The sequence below is a fragment of the Poecilia reticulata genome, chromosome 18 (genome assembly GCF_904066995.2).
Source record: "Poecilia reticulata chromosome 18, P_reticulata-male-v2, whole genome shotgun sequence".
Classification (NCBI taxonomy): Eukaryota; Metazoa; Chordata; class Actinopteri; order Cyprinodontiformes; family Poeciliidae; genus Poecilia; species Poecilia reticulata.
The window spans coordinates 767,638-793,407 of NC_088847.1; the positions used below are offsets into that span (position 1 = coordinate 767,638).

The 25,770-nt window shown below is 40.0% G+C and overlaps 1 protein-coding gene and 1 long non-coding RNA gene across 18 annotated transcripts in view; one reads left to right on the forward strand and one right to left on the reverse strand.

Annotated features, from left to right (window-relative positions):
• ablim2 (actin binding LIM protein family, member 2) overlaps window positions 1-25,770 on the forward strand; it is a 148,657-nt gene that overhangs the window by 38,396 nt on the left and 84,491 nt on the right. For 16 of the 17 annotated variants that reach the window (XR_014084617.1, XR_014084616.1, XR_014084615.1 and 13 more), the window contains exons 3-6: window positions 10,598-10,781; window positions 22,340-22,452; window positions 23,867-23,993; window positions 24,960-25,053. Coding sequence is in view for 14 of the 17 variants with exons in the window: in XM_081599318.1 (XP_081455444.1) it covers window positions 10,598-10,781; window positions 22,340-22,452; window positions 23,867-23,993; window positions 24,960-25,053 (518 nt within the window). In the remaining 3 variants the exon portion in view is untranslated. Of the gene's footprint in view, window positions 1-421; window positions 592-10,597; window positions 10,782-22,339; window positions 22,453-23,866; window positions 23,994-24,959; window positions 25,054-25,770 lie in introns of those variants that run through there. The other variant, XM_081599324.1, reaches the window with a different exon arrangement.
• LOC145548910 (uncharacterized) lies at window positions 4,752-6,567 on the reverse strand. The gene is made up of 3 exons (XR_014084858.1): window positions 5,637-6,567; window positions 5,327-5,464; window positions 4,752-5,222 (listed from the first exon to the last, which is right to left on the reverse strand). It is a non-coding gene; the product is annotated as an uncharacterized LOC145548910 (long non-coding RNA).

Below are 25,770 nucleotides of genomic sequence, written 5' to 3' on the forward strand. Positions count from 1 at the left end.
GAAAAGGGCTCAACCTCCTGGGGGCATGGTGGTCATGTGATGTCATCTGGTCGCTATGGTTATTGTGCTTCATTATAGAGGGATTATATGTTTGTAAACACATCAGCTGCGTGTGCAACATGACTACAGCAAAAGTCAGGTGACCTTCAAACTTACTGGTTGCCATGGTTACCTGCATTTATCTTGCCGTTTTAAAGGGAACCACGACTAGCTTTAAAAATAGACCTTATTTTTGAAATATTTATTAGATATAAAAACAATACAGTAATAATACTATAGGTTATTTAGTTTGTATACATTTTAATAAAATATTTTCACAGTAATGTTGCCATGATGTTTACCCTGCAATGCATTCTGGGTAAATGACGTGTAATGGTCCAACTGCCCGGCTCCTCCAGCCAAAACAGTGATGAGTACTGTTATTAATATTAAGCCTTTTTAATTTGAAATTGATCAGAACGTAGAAATCAGAAGAGGTGATGATGATGAGGAGCAAACAGAGGAAGAGGACAGAGTTGCTGCTGCTGCTGCCTTCAGCTTCGTAAATGAAACGATGAATGACACATACCGGATCACACAGTCCGACCAGAGGTCAGTACTTCTGTAGCTCTGTGTCCAGTTAGGCAACAGCGGTTTAGGAGCCAAACTTCATTCGGTGTTGGTAGTGATTTCACATTCAGTACCAGTGTTCCAGCTCCCTTAGCATTTCCAGTAGTAATAGCTCTGTTAGCGCTGCTTGTCTTTGACGTTTTTCCTAGCGTCTGTAGCGCTGTGTCCGGTTTGGCATCAGCTGTGCTGCTTGGAGTTCGGTGTGATGGTAGCACCGACACCGGACCTCCATGGGTCCGGTTAGATCGGTGGATTCAGTGTAGCTCCTGTTAGCATCTCAAAGAGCGTCCAGCTCTGCGCGGCATTTATTTTTAGCTCGTTAAGGTAACGATCACTTGTTACGGCCTTTGAGTCGTTTATACCAGCAGAATCAACAAAGTGTTCTGGGGCCTCATGCATAAAGTGTGCGTAAGGTCCCATATTTGATGCAAAAGTCGGCATGTATAAAAATTAACTTTGCGTCAAGGTCTCCGTAAATATACGCACAGTTTTCCGCTGGTGTGAAAATGTGCAGCAGCCACGCAAAGTTTTTCTATTGACGATATCAAACTACAAAGTGTCAAAACTCACCTAAATACACTGAAATCTGACTACATTCAGCTATTTAGACCAAGAAGCACCAAACCCGATGTTTTTCATGATTTTAATATTTTATTGTTTAAACATAAAAACTGAACCGCGTTTATCCTCAGACAATAAGCTAACATGAACACAAAATGAAGAAAATAAAAATAAAAGGACGTGAAAACCTTGCTCGAATGTAAATGGTACTTTTCCTCAGTTTTTGTTTCATAAAGATGTAACACATTGGTCCGTGAGTCGAAGAACATGGAATGCATCTATGGGGTCATTTCATTCTCACTAAAAAACGAAAACAGGGTTGGATCAGCAGATTAACTCAAACCTGCTGATTAAAAATAATCAACAGGTTTGATTATTGTCAAGGTGTGTATGCAATCACACATATATAAGAAGCTGCACAAAGGTGAGCTGCGTAATTGTGGAGCCCTTTGGTTCTGATAGAGAACATCGCCAATGGAAGGATTCAGTGGAAGCGATTAATCAGAGATCATATTGATTTGCTGGGAAATGATGATGATGATGGTTTATGAGCATTTAGATTAATCCAGATTGATCATCCTGGATATCTGAGCAAAACTTAAAGAAGGATCGGTACCGGTCCAGCTGCAGCCATCCTTTAGTCCAGCCGCCCGCTTTGTGAATGCGCCTTGTGTACATAAAGCATCCCCAAGTAAAAAAAAAGTATGCTTTAGTATACAAAATTTTAACATACTTTAGCATACTTTGATTGATGTACTTAAACTGTACTATTTTGGAACTACTTTTTTGTGCTTACTATACTTTAGTAGTATTTAAATAGTATTAAATTACAACTTTTCGTATACTCAATGTACTTTTTTGGAACAACTTAAAGTTGTACTTAGTATACTTTAAGTATACTTTTTTTTATGTAGTATTCAAGAGAAATATTCCAAAAATATTCCATATTGAGTGTACTAATTATGTCATAGAATTATAATAAAACATATACTTTTAATATATTTTAAATACATTACTTATATATTAGTAGTATATTTAAATTACACTTAATTTTTATTTTTGATTTACTGCTATTGCTAATAGTCTTTATTCATACTTTGTACATTACATGCATAACTGCACTACAGTACTTGCATTGTTTTAGGCTACAATTACATGGAAACATTAATTACACAAGATTCCCAAGGTAATTCAAATATTTTATTACCGACATTTTAAGATTGTCCAATTTTACTCAACTTTATGAACTTTACATAAATTATCAGTTTACACATCAAAAGTGAACACATTAACCAAAGTTTTTAATTATGCACTTAAAAAGGGGGAACTCTCAAATACCTGGTCCGAGGCCGTAATTTCAGTTATTCATAAGGAAGGGAAAGACGCAACAATCTGTGAAGGATATAGACCAATTAGTTTGTTATGCACAGATCTAAAACTGCTGACCAGTATCTTTTCTAAGAGAATACAAAAACATATTAAAAAACTAATTCACCCGGACCAGACGGGATTTATCCCAAACCGACATAGTGCTAATAATATAAGGAGAACCTTGAATATTATAACGCAAGCAAAAGGAACCAATCAGGAATCTATACTAATCAGTTTTGATGCACAAAAAGCATTTGATACAGTTAGCTGGCACTTTTTACATAACACTCTGTGGATGAAAGCCCATAGCCAATAATTTGTGGAATGGATAAAAATAATATACACAAATAATAAATCACGAGTTAGGGTTAATGGATGTTGCTCCGACTTCTTTATGCTTGAAAGAGGGGTCTGCCAAGGAGACTGACTTAGTCCCTTACTTTTCGCAATAAACATCGAACCCCTAGCAGCAGCTATTAGAATGAATAAGGATATTAAAGACATTAAAGACAAAAATACTACTGAACATAAGATTTCACTTTTTGCTGATGAAGTTTTGACTAATATAAGTGACCCGGTGACGTCCGTTCCCTCACTCATGGAGACCATAGAAGAGTATGGTAAACTTTCGGGCTACCAAATCAACCAATCCAAATCTGAAACAATGGTAATACACGGCCACTTGCCAACAAATTTAACAGATCAATTCAAATTGAAAATATCCAACCAGGGATTCAGATACTTAGGAATTTTCATAACTCCTAAAGTAACACAACTTTTTAAAGCTAATTATGGAAAACTAATGGACGAGATCAAGACAGATATTTTGAGATGGAACATTCTACCTCTATCGCTTGTAGGGAGAATTGAAACCATTAGAATGAACATTCTTCCAAGACTCCTCTTTCTTTTTCAAACCTTGCCTATAAAAGTACCCATATCCATATTTAATATACTAAATAAATGGCTCTCAAAATTTATTTGGCAAAACAGATGCCCAAGAATTAGACTGAAAATTTTAATGTGTCCAAAAGAGCTTGGGGGATTAAATATACCAAATCTTAAAAAATATTATTGGGCTGCCCAAACCAGATCGTTATTAGCATGGATACGCCAAGATGAAGATACAATTTGGTACACGATGGAACAAGGTGATTGCCAAGACATATTCCTTGATACAATCCCATTTGTTAACCAAAACACATGGCCAAAAAATTAAATTAATAATGAGTGGGTTAAGTTCACCCTGTTGACATGGGCAAAGATCAAAAAGATGATAAATCTACCCAACTCCTTATGTAGAGTTATACGAATCAACCATAACTCAGAATTTCCTCCTACATCTGGATTACATAACTGGGTTGAAAAAGGATTAACTTTAGTAGATCAAATGTTTGAAAATGGAAACCTAATGTCCTTTCAACAACTTCAGCAAAAATACAATCTTCCAACCCACGACTTTTATAAATACCTACAAATGAGACACTACCTACATAAACATAAGGAATGGAGAGCCTTACAGGTACCTCCCTCTAGTATGGAGCATTTTTTACTTTCGGTGAAGAAAGGAAATATAACTACCAGATTTATATCCCATATTTACAAAATATTACAAGAGGAAACCATAGCTGATACAAAAGATATTAAAGGGAAATGGGAGTTAGAAATGAATGTCGTAATCAAAGATGAGGACTGGGAGGAGATGTTTCGAGAGGGACATAAAATATCAAATAGCCCAACATTAAGAGAATTTGAATGGAAAATCAAAATGAGATTCTTCAGGACTCCTTTTCTCACATCTAGACTTGGCCGCACCTCAGACAAATGTTGGAGGTGTTGTGGACTGATGGGAGATTTTACCCATATATTTTGGGACTGTCCAAAAATAACAACCTATTGGAAAGGAATACAAAAGGAAATTATAACATGCTTGGGTATTACAATCCCCCTAGAACCATCTTTAATAATACTAGGTATATTCCAGAATATAATTGAAGATCACAGTAAGTTTTATATCTTAAAAATTTTACTTGTTCTTTCAAAGAAAATGATCACAGTTTCATGGCTGAAACCTCAGCCCCCAACAGTCTCTCAGTGGAAGAATAGAGTGAGGGAGATGTACTACATGGAACAAATTACAGCAAAACTACAGATGAAAAATGACATCTTAGAAAAATGGTCTCCAATCCAAACACTCATTTCAAACCACAGCTAATGGAAATTATGATTGATAAATAGGAGATTTTCACATGTATTTTCCTTCATTTTTTATTTTCTTTTTCTTCTGACTATGGACAAACAAAGCCTCTTATGGAGCACAATCTGTGAAGTTATATATGCAGTTTGTAAAATGTGTTATATGTATGATATGTTTGATGTGACTTGCAATGAAAAATTTTCACATGAACATGAAAATTTAAGTGTGACAATAAAACATGACTGAGGAACTACGACAACATTCCCGTTCACTGCACCTTACAGAAACCTACAAAAAAGAATAATAGAGCAATTAAACATAGAAAGTATTTGTATTTAAAGGGAACAGAAAAATGGCAAATAAAAAAATAATACTTACAATTTTAAGACATTTTGTACTCGTTGTGTATATGACATCATAAGAACTGATGATGATTGGGACCAGATCCCTGGGGTGGAAAAACATTTCTGGGTGTCTTCTTTGTCTGTTTATGTTAAAAGTAGAAAAAGTCAGTAATGTCATAGAATCAGTTGATGTTGGCATTAACTGTGAAGCTGTTTGAAGTGTGGACTTAAGGAGACAAACTACCTTAAAATCTTTCCATCCATGATCTGAACACACTGATCCTTGTAGGATGGTGAGGGGGGCTGGTGGTGCCTATCTCCAGCAGTCATCAGATGAGAGGCAGGGTTCACCATGGACAGGTCACCAGTCCATCACAGGGCCCTGAAAGCCAACAACAAATAAAATGAATGAAAGAGAAATGTTAGATTAACAAGGGGGGAAATTCTGTCCAGTTAACTTGAAATGAATCATGTTTATTAAGCACTTGGTGTTGGTAACAGCAGTTTATGTTGTTGAAAATGTAGCTAGCTCCTCATTGAAAAAACAAACTTACATCATGAAGACGATGTGGAGGTTCATCCTCAGAGCTGGTTGGTCATCTGGTGGAGTCAGAGCTTCTTCTGAGACAGAAAAGTCTTTAGGTTTTCTAACACCTGATTTCTCTGGTTTCCTCTTTCATCTTCATTTGCTTAGACTGCAAACATATGTTGAAGATAAAAACATTGAACGAGTTAGAACAACAACCTCACAATATCAAAGTCTCTCTGTCTTTTGGAGCTTAATTAAAACCAGGTTAAGTTTATGAATTAAAGTATAAGTCGCAACAAACAGCCTCAATGCAGTTATAACATGAAGCTGAACGATTCCTATTGTAATAATCATACATGTCACAATAAAATTGATAAAATAATTGCAGTATTTTCTGCACTATAAGGCTCACCGGATTATAAGGCGCACCTTCAATGAATGGCCTATTTTAAAACTTTTTTCATATATAAGGTGCATGGAATAGACGCTGCAGGAGAGGCTGGAGTTACGTTATGCATCCACTAGATGGCGCTATACTAAAGTGAATATCAACAAAACAGTCCGACTCCGGTCAGCGAGGAGAGCCTTCGGCATGGCTGGACGATGGTCACCCTTCCCCGTTCGCGCACAGCATGTTCGTGGAGAACATGGTGCTAAATGACCTGCAGACAACCTGATTCTAGAGGTCATAGGAAGGTCAGTCAAACTTTATTAACAAACCAGCGTTCTGACAACTATCCCAGCATGCACCGCAAGCTTCTTCTTCTACGGGCGAAAATGAAGTCGGCGACTGCTTGCCGTAGTTGCTAGACCAGTTGTGGCTCAATATTGGTCCATATATAAGGCGCACAGAATTATAAGGCGCACTGTCGGCTTTTGAGGAAATTGAAGGTTTTTAGGTGTGCCTTATAGTGTGGAAAATACGGTATGAAACCAACGTAAGTTATATATCTTTACTGAACTGTTTAATTAAACGAAGATAATTAATAAGCAAACTTGCCATCAGCTAGCACCACGTTAGCAGCCTTCATCCCTTCGGTTCCTTTCATGACACACATTTCATTTCCATCGGTTGTTGTCCCGTTGTGTTGTTGTCTAACTTGGACTAGGTCACCAGCTTGAATTTACCAAAATTAGTAACTATTGTCAAGGCCCTCTCTGAGGGGGGCTGGTGGTGCCCATCTCCAGCAGCCATCAGATGAGAGGCAAGGTTCACCCTGGACAGGTCACCAGTCCATCACAGGGCCCTGAAAGCCAACAACAAATAAAAAAAATTAAGATAAATGTTAGATTAACAAGGGGAAAAATTCTGTCCAATTATTTTAAAATAAAATCATGTTTATTAAGCACTTAGTGTTGGAAAGACAACAGTTTTTGCTGTTATTAAAAATGTGGCCAGCTGCTCAGTAAAAAAAAAAGAAATAATAAAATAAAAAACTTACACCATTAAGACGATGTGAAGGTTCATCCTCAGAGCTGGTTGGTGATCTGGTGGAGCCAGAGCTTCTTCTGAGACAGAAAAGTCTTTAGGTTTTCTAATTCCTAATCCCTGGCTTCCTCTTTCATCTTCATTTGCTTAGATTGCAAAAATATATTAAAGATCAAATAAAATTATAAACGAGTTATAACAACAGCCACACAATATCAAAGTCTCTTTGGCATACTGAGCTTAATGAAAACCAGGTTAAGTTTATGAAGAAAACTATATTAAGCCTCCATGCAGTTATAACATGTAGTTGAATGACTATTATAATAATCCTAAAAATTGCAATAAAGTTGATAAAATAACTATTTCTGAAACTAAAAAGTTTTTTGTATGTGTATGCTACACTGTTTATAATTAAACAAAGATAATTAGCATTTTTGAAGCAAACTTACCACCAGCTAGCAACATGTTAGCAGCCTTCGTCCCTTCGGTCTCCTTTCGTGACCCTTTCGTGACCCACATTTCATTTCTGTCCAGTTCTTGTCTACTAACCACTATTATCAATGGCTTATTTGAACAGCATTTCTTCTCCTCCCTGGCTTCACGATGATGCTGTTCTTATTTTAATGACGCTTTAAAAAACAAAACAAAAAAACAAAGTTTGCATTCATCTGGTCTAGAGTGTGAGCTGGAGCTAATGTCGTTCACTAATAGATATATCTTACATCATACATCTGAAAATAGATTGGGTAAAGACAGCTTCCGCGTTTTAGTAAACAACTATAAGCAGATTATATTTGGAGAGATGTAAAACTGAAGATACCTGCTACATTTAGTGTTAAGGACAGTATTATTTTTGTTGTAGAACCTCTTTCACTAAAGGGTCATTGTTTGATATTTTGAGGCATGAACACATTATTTACTTTGATAAACAACATTACATAAGTTCAATTATAAGGATTGTTAATTTTTTTAATTCTTTGCTGTTTTAACAAACAGCAAAGTTCAACTTGATCTCAGCTTCAGCTGGAGATTAATTTTTCTTATATCTTGACTTTCTAGTGAGTTTCTTGGTCAATTTTTATTTTTTTTATTATTATTTTTTTTTAGAATATCAAATATCCTTTTATGGTATATGCCTTTTTAGGTATCCTGGTGACGTTCAGTTTGACTCCTAAAGCCGAGATCGACTCAAAACCTTCTGCGATCGTCGTGTTGCACCGCTGCTCTAGCAAAGCACAAACAGTTCAGAAACGATATGAAATGAGAAAAAAACTATTTATTAACTGATTAAGTCGTGTTTTAGACTGTTATTGAAAAACTAATCAGTCACGGCTGATTAGTGGGTGCACTCACTGCTGCACAGTGAACCCGTTGATTTTTTACAGCAGACAGCCGCTCCCCTCTCTTTCAGGTACTGCATACCCCCGCTAAATCTTTCAGGGGTACGCAGTACCCTGCCGTACCCCCTTACTTTCACCCCTGGTTATAACTACAGACAGGGCAGAATTTTCTGGGCACTATATAACTGGTTTAACCCAACCACTGTTACACATTGGATTAGTGTGACCATTTAAAATTAAGCTTACTGAAAATTTCAAAATAAAAGCCTGTATATTTCTCTCAGGCCTTTATTATGTTTTTCTCTCAGGTTAATGCAGCGAGAGCTACAGATATAAATTGCAGTACTATCGGAGACAAGAAATTGCCCTCTTATATGCTTCAAACGGTTTTCGGATCACTCTTGCGGATCCTGAACAGGAAGGAGCTGTTTGGACTGCTTTGTTCAGAAAAACTAACTGCTTCAAACTGTTAGAATTCAATCTCTCCCTGTGTGTCTCACTCACATAATAGTTGAGCTGCTCTTTAGAACTACAATGACTGAAGGTCAGAACTACAACATGGCGGAACTCTCAGATACCACACATTAGGGCTGAGCTGGCATTTAGAACTACTTGCTGTTTTGGGCATTATATAGCTGGACTGTTACACATTGGATTAATGTAGCCATTAATCCAATGTGTAAGAGTAATGAAGCTTACTGAAAATTTCAAAATAAAAGCCTTGACATTTTTCACATCAGGTAATTGCTCTTTTGGGCTTTATGTGACTGGTTTAAACAAACCACTGTTACACATTGAATTGGTGAGGTAGTTAAAATGAAGCTTACTGAAAGTTTCAAAATAAAATTCTGCATATTCCCCTTAGGTTAGTGCACCGCCATAGGCGGTGCAATAATATCAGCCTTTTTAATGTTTTTTTTCTCAGGATTAGCATTAGCACTAGCCTTTTACCTAAAGTTAGCTATTAGCTAATTTTCTCATTTATTAGACATGTTTAGTATACTGAATGGAGCAAGTAAAATTAAAACAACATGGTCCTGTTGCTCCACATGCTACTGCCAGCCTTTAGGCTAACATTAGCATATTGGCTAATTTTAGCTTATGCATTAATTTTAGCATAATGAATGGTACAAGTACAGCTTAGTCAACATGCTTCTGCCTCTCCACAGGTTATTGACTACATTGCAGCTTTCTTTAGCATTAATGCAAATTTTTAGCATCATAACGCTGGGTCTAAGCCAACGGGCACACTTTGGCATGCCCCATAAAATTTCTGCAGGAATTTTCTAGTTTCCTCATTGTAGCCCATGGACTTCATGTCAGAACTGTAGTCGCATAGCATACAGGTGAAATGTCACAACGTGAAAAGCGAAAAATTTGAACTGCTAAATCACTGGCTTGACATGTTGCTGAGGTAGTTAGCAAATCTTATCAAACATTGAATAATTACACAATGTAGCTGCTTTTATGTTAGCTTGCTAGCAATTTATAACTTATAAAAAGAGTGAACTTTATATGAACTGACTACTTTTTAAATAAGGTTGATACCTACCAATGCCATAGCTGCCATCCACCGTTGTGGAGCTTTGTTTAATAGCTGGTGTGTTCACACTAGTTTTCTCTGTGTGAGAGGAGCTGTGGAGGGAGGGCTGCGAGGGGGGTGGGGCTTGTTCAAAATTTCAGGCCACATCCATGGTTTTGAAAAAGTTACATTCTGCAGCTTTAATGTGTTAATGTGCGGAGGTCTCTGATTGGTCAGATTTTGATGAGAGGTACTACGTAGGGCCTCTGATTTTTATATATATATATATATATATATATATATATATATATATATATAATTTTGCCTTTTTGCAAACTACAAACTTCAGTGTATTTGATTATTTGATTTGGGTCTTATATGACTAACACAAAGTAGTTCTAAACTCTTGAGTTGAAGGAGAATTATATATACAGTTAAAAATTGGCTGTGTGTTCAGAAGTCATCTAATTAGTAAACTTAGAACCAAGAAACTAAAGCCATTTCTCTTCTAACAAAGTATGGAAGATAAAAACACAACAAAGATAACAAAATCCAATCTTTAGTCCACCCATTTTATCACAGTTTATTAATGAAATGGAATAAAAATTATTCTAATTTGGGTGTTATTAGTTCCAAATATCCGTAGCTCTTCCTCCTTTCATTTTTCTCTTTTTCTTGTGCTTTTTCTCCCCTAGTATGTGATTGTGAACTTGCCCAAGGAGGTTTCTTTGTGCGCCAAGGTGAATACATCTGTACTCTGGACTACCAGAGGCTGTACGGGACTCGCTGCTTCAGCTGCCAGGACTTCATTGAGGGGGAGGTGGTGTCAGCTCTGGGGAAGACCTATCATCCCCGTTGCTTTGTCTGCGCCTCATGCAAGTAAGAGCAAAGGTTGGGATGTAGAATTTCAATTAAAGAAATTCTAAAGTGAAAAAAATTTGGAGCAAGACCACACTTCTAATCTCAAGCCTATAGCTTCCTGAACCATTCAGGGCATATTTTCCAGGTTCCTCAGGCTGTACTTACCCTCTGCTGAACCTGACATGAATGTTTCAATGTGGCATTCAAGGTTTGTAATGTGATCATATAACCTCAGTGCATTTATTTTTAAACAAGTATCTCTTTTGTGGACGGAAAACACTTGTGCTTATTGTGAGGAACATGAATAGAAGTCAGAGTTAGAAAGGAAGCACTGCTTGTGGGAAGGCGATAGGCTTAACTTTGTCTGCGCTGATGGGAAGACTACTGATTATTAATAATTCAGTTGTTTATTCTCATTGTTGAGTTTCCTTGGTTTCATAATTCACAGTTTTGAGGCAATCTTATTTTTTCACAAATTCCATTTCAAAATATTTAACATGCAGTGACTTACAAAAATATTCCTATGCCTTTATCTTCTCACATTTTGTCATGTTCCAGTACTTTTTGTCAACTTACCTGTATTTTGTTGGAAATTTATGTGACAGATCAGCACAAAGTGGCACATATTTCTAAAGTAGAAGGAAGTTACATGGCTTTCATATTTTTTGACAAAGAAATTATTTAGAATTGTCTGGTGTGCATTTATATAGCTCCGCTGACTTGAAACCTTTCATAGCCACCTGTTGCTACAAATACAGCTGTTTTTGAGGTTACTAGAATCTTTGAACATAAATAGCCTAAAATATTGAACATTCTTCTCTATACTATAATTCAAGCTGAATCAAACTTGTTGGAGTGTCTCTGAAATCAATTTTCAAGTCTTGCCTGCGACTGCACTTTAGCTAGGCCATTCTAAACCAAACAGTCAATTTGTAGTAATGTTGTTGAGGGGCTTTTGTGTTCATACACACCTTTCACACACAGTGCAGACCACCTGGGGTACACACCTCTGTCCCTTCATCCTCTATTTTGCCTTATCGAAACAGTCATGGAGAGAGCGCCACCTCTTTCTTGAGACAGCCTCCTCTGTTGACAACATTTGACAGTCTGTGTCAATTTGTCAATGAATGTAGTTATTCATTGAATAATTGTACAAATGTAAGTAATTCCTCATAGCATCTGATCAACGGTCCTCAAAAGTATTTGTTAGAGCTATACATAAGAAATATTAAAATTATTTGTACAATGCTTTGTTTTTTTAATTTTGTCATATTTAGTAAAGAAGGTTAATATTTGTTCAGACCAATTTTATTGTGAAACTTAGTTTTATTTTGAAAAGCTTCCTTCCTGTTGAGCTTTATAATATATTAGACATATAGAGAGCCACAAGATCTGGAGAGAAGCTTTGAACACATGATCCCAGAGATAGGCTACAGAGACGCCAGACAACTGCTTTATAAGCAATATGGAGATAATTTAAAAATAGCCATGGCTTGCATCAAAAAGGCTTTAAAATGGCCACAGATAAAGACAGATGATATTAAGGGCTTAAACGCTTATTCTCTCTTCCTGATTGGTTACCAAAACACGATGCAAGATGTTGACTATATGGAAGAAATGGATAATCCAGCAAACGTGAGAGCCATTCTATCCAAATTGCCATATAAGATGAGGGAGCGATGGCGTAATGTGGCATTTGAAATGCAGGAGACCAAAGGAAGAAGAGTAAGGTGCGCAGATCTGGTAGATTATATTGACAGACAAACAAAGATCATCTTAGATCCATTGTTTGGTGATCTCCATGAAGTCAGTCTATCTACAAAACAAAGAGAAAAAAAGCTGTTTGGTGAAGAAATCAAAGGAAAGTTCTCCAAGAAGTGGCAGTTTTGCTACAAGTGTTGACACAGAAAAACATAAATTTTCACAGTCAAACCAAATCACAAAGACTGACAATGGCAAAGTATCTCAGAATAACTGTTTGTACTCTGACAAAAATCACACACTTGACAACTGTGAAATGTTCCAGAAGCTAGTAAGCTTCTGGAACATTTCACAGAAGCTTGCTAGCTTCTGTGAAAGCTAGCATTTCACAACTGAAATGTTCTGCAGTTGTGAAATGTTCCAGAAGCTAGCAAGCTTCTGGAAGCTAGAAAGCTTCTGGAACATTTCACAGTTGTCAAGTGTGTGACAAGGAAAAGATTGAATATTTGAAATCCATTGAGTAAAGATTGTTCAAGAAGATTGACATGTCAGTTATTTGTGGAAACATCCAATCATCCTACACGTAAAAAGAGAAGAAAAGACATCATCCAAAAACAAACGAAACAGCACATCTGAAACTCAGGCCACTAGTGCTGTAGGCCACGAGATGTGTTGATACACTGGGAACGGAAGCAAAGGAGTTTTGGCCATTGTTCTGGTAAAGCTCAAGTCCAAGAAAAGCACACAATAGTTGAGAAATACGCCTTTATAAATCCTGGCAGTTCAACGACATTTTGCACAAAAGATCATGAGAGCACTGAACTTAAGAGGCAGAAAGACAGACATTTTACTCCGAACTATGGGACTTCAGTGGATTTGAAGAGGAAAAATACATTGACCTACCTTCAGTGTTAACACAACATGAAATTCCTGTCACAAGATGTCACAAGAAGATCTGCAGTTCATGAAAGATGTAGAACAGTCTTGTCAGCTCACCGACGGACATTACTGTATAAGTCTCCCACTTAAGAACAAGTCGCAGCCTAACTGAGCAGAGAGCCATCAATCTCAAGAAAAGTTTCATGAAGAACCCCGAGTTTCATGCTGACTATAAAGCCTTCATGTATGACATCATAGCAAAGGGGATGTATCATCTAAAAAAGAAGAAAATCAGAGTTGTTTTTGACTGCACTGCGACATATCAGGGAGTTTCACTGAACAACCAATTTCTCCAAGGCCCAGACCTGACAAATACCTTGGTTGGAGTGTTGACAAGGTTTAGAGAGGAGAAAGTTGCATTGATGGCCAATATAGAGACAATGTTTTACCAAGTCAGGGTACCCTCAAAGGACTCCGATTTCCTGTGTTTTCTATGGTGCCCCGATGGAAATTTGAACGGAAAACTGGATGAATTCAGAATGACTGTACATATTTTTACATAGATTAAGGATTTAGACTTGAACAAAGACACTGCCTACTGAAAGAGCTCTAGGAATAAACCGCTGTTCGAAGTTGGACACTTTCACGTTTAAGGTGAACGTGCCAAGAAAACCTGCCAGGTGGAGAGGAATTCTCTAAGTTGTTAACTCAGTTTATGATATGGGCTTAATTTCCCCATGTATTCTTCCTGCCAAGCTGATTTTGAGAGAACTCTGTCAAAGAAAATTGAGCTGGGACAAGGATGTTGGAGAAGGAGATTTGCAAAGATAGATGCAATGGGTTTCAGAACCCGAGGAGCTATCCAGGTTCCAAGTAAAGAGATTTATAAAGCCAAATGATTTCTGGGTTGCCTTCATTAGGTAAGCTACTTTACCATCTCAATGGAGATACATGACTAGTTCACTTAATCCAGCAGATATGGCTTCACATGGTACAAAATTTACCACTCTCATCCAGAACCACAACTGGATTTGTGGTCCACATTTCCTTTATGAAGAGGAGTCTGAGTGACCTACAAAGCCTGACATATCAAGTATCATGGACGAAGATAGTGAGATCAAAAAGACAGCACTAATTAGTTTCTTGACCATGACTGAAGTTACACCCATGAGAAAACTGGTGGAACACTACTCTGACTGGCACAAACTGAAAAAAAGCTGTTGCTTGGATGCTACGCATGAAAGGCCTGCTCCACTACCTTGTTGAGATGAGAAAAAAAAAGTAAAAAAGTTGCTGCCCTTACATAGATGGAATCATTAAAGCAGAACCTGAAGAAATGACAATACTGAGAAAGTCAGTGAAAGGAAAACCTTTGTCTGTACAGGACTTGAAAGACGCAAAATTTGTGCCAATACGTCACAGTCAGGGATATATCCAAGAGTTGTCTTCACTCTTAAGTAAGGATTCTCATGTAAAAAGGGCGAATCAACTTTCCAATTTAGATCCTTTTCTGCAAGATGGCATCATCAAAGTTAGAGGTCTATTGAACAAATCAGCCATGTCAGAGGAAGCAAGACACCCAAAGAAGTGTTGCACAAAGAACATCACATTGCTAGGTTGATTCTACAACAGCTTCATCAACAGAATGGTCACTGTGCAAAGGTCACACAGCAGTACTGGATACCAGGACTGAACAGAGCAGCCCGCAAAATATCAAAATGCATCAAATTCAGGAAATTACATGTGAGGCCTGCAGTTCAATAAATGGCAGACTTATTGGAGCAGTGTGTACTCCCAGACAAGCCTAAGTTCACACATGTGGGAGTGGACTTTTTTGGACCTTTTGGACCTTGCAGCATCAAGGCAACCTTTAACAATCCAACTGCCTCCCATCAAGGTGGAATATGGGAAAGATAGATTTGTACTTTCAGGAAGGTGTCGAACTTTGTTTTTGAAGCAACAATTAGATGAAGATGGTCTTCACACACTATTATGTGAAGTGGAAGCAATCATAAATGATCGTCTTTTGCTGCTTTAGATTATGACAAGGAGGTTTTAATCCCAAATCATATTCTGTTAAAGAAGCAGCCCATCCTTCCTTCTAGCTTATTTGACAGTGATGATATATACTCACGTCAAAGATGGAGACAGACACAATACATGTATGACTTGTTTTAGTCAAGTTGAACAAAGGAATATCTTCCATTGCTAAAAGAGCAGCAGAGATGACAAACTCAAAGGAGAAATTTTGTCCCTGGAAATCTTGTACTCATTGTTGAAACAACCAAGTGTTTCAGCCCCCAGAAACACTTGGTTGATTCTTAAGAATCCAAAAGACCTTCCCGGAATCCAGAGGAATTGTGCGACGAGTTCAAGTTCAAACCAAGTCTAATTTGTTGGATAGACCTATAAGTAAACTCTGTTTGTTACAGGAAGCAGAATGAGTCACAAAACAAAATGTCTGCTACTTGACTCAAAGGCAAAAACCTTGATAGATTTTTATGTTAAGTTAATAACTATATGGCTCTTTTTGAGTCTCTCTTGCTCTCGGTGAAAGCGGACACTTTTTCCCTCTACTCCCTCCCTGCCCTTGTCTGCCCTGCTTGCTCTGTTTATGTCCTATCTTTGTCTATATTTTTGGAGCCTTTCTTTGCACATCTTCCATCCATCCATCCATTTTCCTGCACCCTTGTCCCTCAGTGGGGTTGGGAGGGTTGCTGGTGCCCATCTCCAGCTAACGTTCCGGGCGAGAGGCGGGGTCACCCTGAACAGGTCGCCAGTCTGTCGCAGGGCAACACAGAGACACACAGGACAAACAACCATGCACACACACACTCACACCTAGGGGCAATTTGGAAATGCCAATTAACCTAACAGTCATGTTTTTGGACTGTGGGAGGAAACCGGAGTACCCGGAGAAAACCCACGCATGCACAGGGAGAACATGCAAACTCCATGTAGAAAGACCGGGGCCGGGAATCGAACCCAGAACCTTCTTGCTGCAAGGCTACAGCTCTACCAACTGCGCCACTGTGCAGCCCGCACATCTTCCAAATCTACAAATTATGAATCTGGTCAACCGGTCTCTCAATGCAATTGATCAAATTTTCTTGACGAGAAGACTGGGCACAGGAGAGCCCTCTTGTCCTGCAAAGATACACTCAGTGGGATACACCCTGGATTTATTCATGATAACTGGATTTTTGCTGTTTCTAGCTTGCGGATTCCTAGATTATTGACAAATTTGTGACGGACGTGGCCCAACAAGCGAACACAGACTGTTGGTGTTAACACAGATGTAAGTTGGATGCGAGTCTTGCCGAGACCAGCTGAGGAATCTAAAACTCACTAACGAGTTGGAATCAATCTTGGAGAAGTTGCTAGTTTTGCTTCAGTGGAACGACCAAACTAATTTGGATAATTTTCACAGTCAAACCAAATCACAAAGACTGACAATGGCAAAGTATCTCAGAATAACTGTTTGTACTCTGACAAAAATCACACACTTGACAACTGTGAAATGTTCCAGAAGCTAGTAAGCTTCTGGAACATTTCACAGAAGCTTGCTAGCTTCTGTGAAAGCTAGCATTTCACAATTGAAATGTTCTGCAGTTGTGAAATGTTCCAGAACTGAGATGTATCGGAGAGACTTTAGGGAAGATTGAAATTTATAATCTTCCCGACCTAAGACATTCTGTATCTGAATTGGCTTCCCCGTGTGGCCTTGGAAGGGCTGCATATTTCCAATCTCCTTGAAGATATGTAAACATAATGCTCCTTCCCACTTCACCCCCTCCTGTTATCCATGCAGCTGTGGAGCTGAGCTCTCCCAAAGACATTCCTTGATAACAACACCTTTATCGGACTTTCTTCTTCCCTCTCTTCCATAAAGAGCAAACTTGTAGGGTGTAAGAGTTGACCCATGGACAGATTCTTCCACCAGAGGGGTGGACCTCTGCAACTCCTCCAAAGGGACTATGGATCTCTTTGCTGGGGCTATCTGGGTGAAGGAGGCTTAATACAAGTGTTTACTCCCCACAGGACACCAAGTTTTTCAGATTGTTTTTGACTTTGTATTTATATTTTGCACAAAATCCCTTAAAAAATCCTTGAAAATTCAATAAGGAACAATATTGAATGTTCATGCATTCAACGATGTATGAACAATATTGATTGGACTCTTTATGTAAGAAAGTTAATCCCAAAACCTCAATAAAACCTCTCTTCTGCTTCTAAAGGACTAACCCATAATCCGTCTCCCTCAGCCCGCCTGCAGTTATTTCTCATCACCTGACGGCGTGACTGCAGCACTAGTGTCACATTTCTGAGCTCAGAAAAGCAGCACATGGCAGCCAGTCGGAGCCTTGCTTTACCAAATGATCATCATCCTATCTGTATTCGGTAGTAGTAACTTTGTGGAAGGAAAATTCATAACCAGCCACTATCAGTAACATCAAATTATTTTCATTGCACTTGGAATGTGTCTCCAGCTACATTTTGTGTCTGAAGGAAAATCCTTTTTTTTTTGGTGAATGATGATAAGAATACAATGTTAGCTCTTCCACTTTAGATGCTGATAAAATCATAACCTTCCCACACTAAGCAAAGATTTGAATAAAAGTTACCACCTCAAATCTGATTGCGGCTCCACTAAGTAGTTCAAACCTAGGCGACTCCTCCTTCAGACATGCCTTTCGCCTTTCAGCTATTATAGCTGTTTAATCCTTACAGGTTTGGGAAGGAGCATCTACTCTCAAATTATGAATCAGTATCTTTCACATCTTCCCATTCACTGACACTGAAGGAGACAGAGAGTCGTCCACCTATCCTCCAACAAAAACAAAAATCCCATGATCAAGGGCGCTGCCAGGAATCTTGGGCCCCCTGACAAAAAATTTGCTTGGGCCCCCCTGCGCAGCTGCTGTTACAATTTTTTTAGTCTATTTGACCCATAAAAAACGTCACAATTTTAAAGGCTGCATCTGCCTTGCTTTCTTTGGTTCAATACTGATATTTAGCACAATATTTACTGCTCATGAATTTTACATCCAACAGTCCACATCCGGTATGCAAATAGGTTGTTAAGATTTTTTCTATTAGTTTTAGATACTGAAATGTCTCTCCATGAGCAACAGTCAAAAGCAACGTGCAAAATACACATAAAGCAATCCAGACTTCTCAAAAATGCTATGTAGTTCCATTTTATTCAAGCTGCAGTACATAACTTTAATAAAAAATATGTTTTCTCCATATTTGTTAAAGCTGTTGTAGCAGTTTGTTATGAGACAGATAACCTGTGAAAAGATCAATCTCCTCCATCTCCTTCCTGAATTACTATTACTGGTTAAAGTAATGCACCGTTCTGACCAAAACAACCAATCAGAACTAGTAGGACACTCTTAGCGCTGTCATTCAACTTCATTCACTCACTGCTAAATGTGCTAATGGTGGAGAAACAACTTATCATTACAAGAAACTGCTGTCATTGGTAGCTATGCTAACTAAACTGAGCATTCACAGTTTGAATCTGCACAGCTCTGCGCTATGCTAGCTGCACCGCAGCACAAATAGCGGGGGAGGAAGGATGAGCAGCACCACATTAGATTGTGATTGACAGCACTAAAACCCTCCTGCCACGGACTGGTTGTTTCTAGCACTGGGAGAAGGCAGAGGAAATAGATTTTTCAGATTACCTCTTATACCATACTGTCACAACATAATGACAGTTTAAAAAAATGTGAAAAAAAATATTTATATAAAAGTTACATACTGCAGCTTTAATTTCACTTAGGAGAGGGCAGGTCAGGAGGGGCGTGGGTTAGAGCAGCTGCTGACTGACTCATCTAAAAGGCACAGGGAACAAGTTAAATATGTAAATATGTTGGTATTTTTTTTCCTTAATTCATTAAATGCTAATAAAATGGAGGCAAACAGTAGTCTGTAGCTAAGCTAATTATGCTAAATGTTTGATAATCTCACACAGTCTACCCTCCTCTCTTGGAGAAAAACTGGATTATAAATTAACACTCTTGCCTTTTTCTCTCTCTCCCTCACATTTTTTTTGAAAACCTGATTTTATAACTTTTCTTAGCAGCATAGTAACTGCCACAATTGTTCTTGTTTCCTACTGACTGCAGTCACTCTGAAGCCCTCCAAGCAGGAACGAACCATTTAACACAGATAGGGGGGTTCAGGGCAAATATGGATGTGCGTTTTTTGATCTGGCAGTTGGAACATTAAATTTTTACTGCTAAAAACAATCTTTGAAAATACAATATGATTAATTTTGTAATTTGTAATTCCACTATGGAGTTGCCCACGGTGAGAGGCGCCAGGCAGGAGTGGGCATACTTGTTGCCCCCCATCTTGGCGCCTGTACGTTGGGGTTTACCCCGGTGAACAAGAGGGTAGCCTCCCTCCGCCTACGGGTGGGCAGACGGGTTCTGACTGTTGTCTGTGCTTATGGGCCGAACAGCAGTTCAGATTACCCACCCCTCTCGGAGTCCTTAGAGGGGGTACTGGAGAGTGCCCCTCCTAGGGACTCCCTTGTTCTACTGTGGGACTTCAACCCTCAAGTGGGCAATGACGGTGAGACCTGGAGGGGCTTGGTTGGGAGGAACGGCCCCCCCGATCTGAACTTGAGTGGTGTTCTGTTGTTGGACTTCTGTGCTCGTCACGGATTGTCCATCGCGAACACCATGTTCAAGCATAAGGGTGTCCATATGTGGACTTGGCACCAGGACACCCTAGGCCGCAGTTCAGATCTGCGGCCGTATGTCTTGGACACTCGGGTGAAGAGAGGTGCGGAGCTGTCCACTGACCACTACCTGGTGGTGAGTTGGCTCCGGTGGTGGGGGAGGAAGCCGGTCAGACCTGGCAGGCCCAAACGTGTAGTGAGGGTCTGCTGGGAACGTCTGGCGGTGTCCCCTGTGAAACAGAGCTTTAACTCCCATCTCCGGCAGAACTTCGAACACATTCCGGGGGAGGTGGGAGACATTGAGTTTGAGTGGGCCATGTTCAGTACCTCCATTGCCGAGGCGGCTTATCAGAGCTGCGGCCGCAAGGTTGTTGGTGCCTGTCGCGGCGGCAACCCTTGAACCCGTTGGTGGACACCTTCGGTGAGGGATGCTGTCAAGCAGAAGGAGTCCTATCAGGTTTTTCTGGCCTGTGGGACTCCAGAAGCAGCTGATGGGTACCGGCGGGCGAAGCGGCATGCGGCTTGGGTGGTCGCTGAGGCAAAAACTCGGGGGTGGGAGGAGTTTGGAGAGGCCATGGAGAAAGACTTCCGTATGGCTTCGAGTTGATTCTGGTCCACCATCTGGCGTCTCAGGAGGGGGAAGCAGTGCAGCACCAACACTGTTTATAGTGGGGATGGTGTGCTGCTGACCTCAACTCGGGACGTTGTGGGCCGGTGGGCAGAATACTTCGAAGACCTCCTCAATCCCACCAACATGCCTTCTGTTGAGGAAGCTGAGCCTGGGGACTCTGGGTTGGGCTCTCCAATCTCTGGGGACGAGGTCGCTGAGGTGGTCAAAAAGCTCCTCGGTGGCAGGGCCCCGGGGGTGGATGAGATCTGCCCGGAGTTCCTTACGGCTCTGGATGTTATAGAGTTGTGTTGGCTCACCCGACTCTGCAATATCGCATGGACATCGGGGGCAGTTCCCCTGGATTGGCAGACTGGGGTGGTGGTCCCCCTGTTTAAAAAGGGGGACTGGAGGGTGTGCTCCAATTACAGGGGGTCACACTCTTAAGCCTCCCTGGTAAGGTCTATTCAGGGGTCCGTCGGATAGTTGAACCTCGAATTCAGGAAGAGCAGTGTGGTTTTCGTCCTGGTCGTGGAACACTGGACCAGCTCTACACCCTCAGCAGGGTCCTGGAGGGTACATGGGAGTTCGCCCAATCGGTCTACATGTGTTTTGTGGACTTGGAGAAGGCGTTTGACCGTGTCCCTAGGGGGACCTTGTGGGGGGTTCTCCGGAAGTATGGGGTACCAGGCCCTTTGATATGGGCTGTCAGGTCACTGTATGGCCGGTGTCAGAGTCTGGTCCGCATTGCCGGCAGTAAGTCGGGCTCGTTTCCAGTGAGAGTTGGACTCCGCCAAGGCTTCCCTTTCTCACCGATTCTGTTCATTACTTTCATGGACAAAATTTCTAGGCGCAGCCGAGGTGTTGAGGGGATCCGTTTTAGTGGCCTTAGGATCGCATCTCTGCTTTTTGCGGATGATGTGGTCCTGTTGGCTTCATCAGACCATGATCTGCAGCTCTCGCTGGAGCGGTTTGCGGCCGAGTGTGAAGCGGCCGGGATGAGGCTCAGTGCCTCCAAATCCGAGGCCATGGTCTTGAGCTGGAAAAGGGTAGAGTGCCTTCTCCGGGTCAGGGGGGTCGTCCTGCCTCAAGTGAAGGAGTTTAAGTATCTGGTGATCTTGTTCACGAATGAGGGAAGAAGGGAGCGGGAGATCGACAGGCGGATTGGTGCAGCGTCTGCCGTAAAGCAGCGCTGTACCGGCCCGTCGTGGTGAAGAGAGAGCTGAGTCAAAAAGCGAAGCTCTCGATTTACCAGTCGATCTACGTTCCTACCCTCATCTATGGTCATGACCAAAAGAACGAGATCACGGATATAAGCAGCCAACATGGGTTTCCTCCGCAGGGTGGTGGGGCTCTCCCTTAGAGATAGGGTGAGAAGCTCGGTCATCCGGGAGGGACTCAGATTAGAGCAGCTGCTCCTCCACGTCGAGAGGAGCCAGTTGAGGCTCGGGCATCTGGTCAGGATGCCTCCTGGACGCCTCCCTGGTGAGGTGTTCCGGGCACATCCCACCTGGAGGAGGCCTCGGGGAAGACCCAGGACACGCTGGAGGGACTATGTCTCTCGGTTGGCCTGGGAACAGGTGTCAGTGATGGTTAAGGGTTTGTTCTCCTAACTTTAGACTTAACTCTTGTCACATGGCGCAGCCCCAGTGAAATCTTTCTTCTGATTTTACATGTCTTGTTTGTTTTTAGGCAGCCATTCCCAGCTGGTGATCGGGTGACATTTAATGGAAAAGAGTGTATCTGCCAGAAGTGTACCCAACCTCTGCCTGCCAACAGCCCAGCACCCATCCAGGCTGTCCACAGTTAGTACTTATTTCAGTTCCTGTCCCAAACTTGAACTCTGTGTTCCATCCCCATTAACTTAAATTTCCCATAATGTCTGATAGGCCTGTCACGATAACAAATTCTGCTGGACGATTAATTGTCTAAAAAATTATTGCGATAAACGATAATATTGTTTCAAGACCTTTTGACACTGATTTAATGGAAATGACTAATAATGCATGCAATTTTCTGCCATAGACAGATACACTTTATTTTCAAAAGAACACATAACACTGGACCGAAAACAAAAATAAAATGGATTCTCAGTGTCCATTAACAAAACGTACTTGAATAAAAAACTAAACATAAAGCCAAAGTGGAAATAAATACTGCATTCAACCAAAAGAGTGCAGATATGAAATCTGTATACTATATTGCCCTTCAGTAATCACTAGATTTAAATAGAGAAGATGGGCACATCCGACTACCTAATGCAGTAGTTAATACTACGCTATTTTTTGCCCATATTTTCCCTTTACGACAATCTTAGATCGTTGGCCGATTTCGTTACCAATCATCTTGCAGTGTGTGGTGTGTTACGGTAGATCGTCGTGGACACTCCAATCTAAATCAGGAGGTTTCCCCGACTGGGAGCTTAACGCTGAATGTGACAGGTAGCCAATCAGAAAGCGCGGATTCTCCTCCACGCTTTCTGAGGGGAAATTACGGAGGGGAATCCCAAACAACTGACACGGCGCAACACGAAGTCCAGCGGACATCGGAGATGATATGTGGAAACAACATTAATATTTATTCAACATTTCGTGCAAAGAATATAGAAATGACAAGGAGAGGAGTTGGAGCCAAATTGCTACAGCAGTTGATAAACCCGGTAACTTTTCAGCTGTTCTTCATTTACGTGACATAAATAGGTTATAATGATTTTCATTTAGTCAGGACTTTACGCTGAGCCACATGCATCACAGGTAGATTCTAGTAAAGCACTGATTAATGCCTGATATTAAAATGAGTTAACTGGACTTGTAGCCATTATTTTGTGCCCATATGGCTGGACACCACACGGCACGATGAACCCGATCGAACCACTATACCTGGTATTTCTGTCGACTAGGATGTGGTCTCTCAGGTTTTGAAAATGGGCCGACAACTTGTGTAATGCGCGCTGGACATTAGACTAAGGAAATGAGGAAGGGAGGGTCAGTGGAGAGCACCGGAGTTGAGCCTTTTTTCATTCAGTGTCATCAACAGAAAGAAAAAAGGCCGGAAGAGACGATAAAGCTGATAATTAAAATGAGGTCGATAGGTTTAGTTTATCGTGCGATTAATTGATTTATCGTTTATCGCGACAGGCCTAATGTCTGATGTCACTTTTACTCCATGATGAAACTGAAGCTAACTTACTCTATCTTCATCTACATGTGCTCTGTGCAGACTGTTGTGGTTGTGGGAAGGAGTTCAAGAATGAACAGTCTCTTGTTGCTCTGGACAAACACTGGCACTTGGGCTGCTTCAAGTGTAAAGTGTGCAACAAGGTGCTCAATGCTGAGTACATAAGCAAGTAAGTTACTCTAGCTATTAACAGAGGTCCAGCGATCCTCTTTTTAATTGACTCTGTAAAAATGTTTGTGTGCTCAACCAAGAGTTGGTGTCAAGACTCTCTTGCACTTTGCTTTGTGTGTCAGAAGCTGGAAAATTTTGGGAACTTCTGCTCAACTGGAAGATTTCCAGAAGGTTTCTGGCATCTCCAAATCAAACATATCCCATGACAGTCCGACTGTAAACTAAATACAATGCAACATGTCAAATTTGTTGTAATATGTTCCTTCTAACTGCTGTTTTCTGGGCTTGACTAGGAATGAATTAGCTGCTTCACCAGATTGACAAAATGTCTTCAAGAAAGGTTCACACAAACTTCTGGTGACAAACAGCACGTTTGTGTTCATGAAAAACACAAAGGAGTTTTGTGTTGGCCATGGAACCACAGAAAACACATATTATTTTCCTTCATCTTTACCAGTATTTTGCTTTGACTTCCGTTCACCACTACAGCCTAAACCAAAAACAACACTTCTCCTGTGGACCAGGCTTTGATCCTCACATGGATCAGTGTGTCCTCACAACGTATTGCGTGTTAGGAAATTGGTCCTTACAATGTATCAAGTACAAGGCCACACACACAAACACACTCTCACACAAATCCAATAATCCAAATGCTTAAAGCTTGTACATGTACAGGTTATTTTATGAATCCGACCCGTTTACTTTGATGCCAGATCCAGTTTTGATTCAATCAAGTAATCTCCATCCAACTTCATCTTTTTTGAAATGCTGTCTTGTTACATGTAGGCCACTATTCCTGTATGTAGTATACCTGAAATGCCAAGATAGGACACTTTGTCTTGGCAAAGTGTCAAGACAAAGTGTCCTGATTGGATATGTTAGACACTAGATTATCTGTGTGGTATGAAGCATGTCTGTTGCTGTGTGCTGTCTCTAGATAATTTCTCATGTGTTGCCCAAACAGAGATGGGATCCCCTACTGTGAGATGGATTACCATGCTATGTTTGGCATCCAGTGCGAGAGCTGTAAGAAGTACATCACTGGGAAGGTTCTGGAGGTATACCGTTTTTTTATATGGGGGAAATTCTTTGCGGCGTGTGTCCCACTCCTTTTTATGGAGTGTCAAAGTTTTATGATTCAAAAAATGAGTGACTTGTTATATATTTATGTATACATATCATAAATATATAATGTGAATAAATAAGTACATAAAGAAATATATTATAATGGATAAACAAATAACAGTATCTATACACGAGAAAGAACATGTTCAGAAGAAACTTATAACATAAATATCTTTATTTTTAAAACATCCATTAATTGCAATTGAATTCATTAAATCTCTTAAAGGCATGTATCAATTTCAATATTCATAATATAGAATTTATTTGTTTAATTAGTTCTATGAAAGGTCAGACTGACATGAATAAATAAGTTAGTAAATGGATCATAAAATAAGTCAAATTAGTGATGAGTACATAAATGGTTGGATTTATAAATCTATTATTTAATTATTAAAAAAATATTTACTATATGTAAAATTATAATTTTTGCCATTTATTTATTTTTGCTATAGTTCCATACCTTGCTTTGGATGCATCAAAAATGTAATAATATCTACATTTTCTATCTGGAGATTGGTACACCAAAGATTGGTGTGGACATGTCCCCACCAACAGTGCTCCACATGGGCTACTGCTTTGCATTGAGTCAGGAATATCGATGGTCAGGAAATTAACAAAGAATCTGAAAAAGGAATGTAATGTTTTTCTAT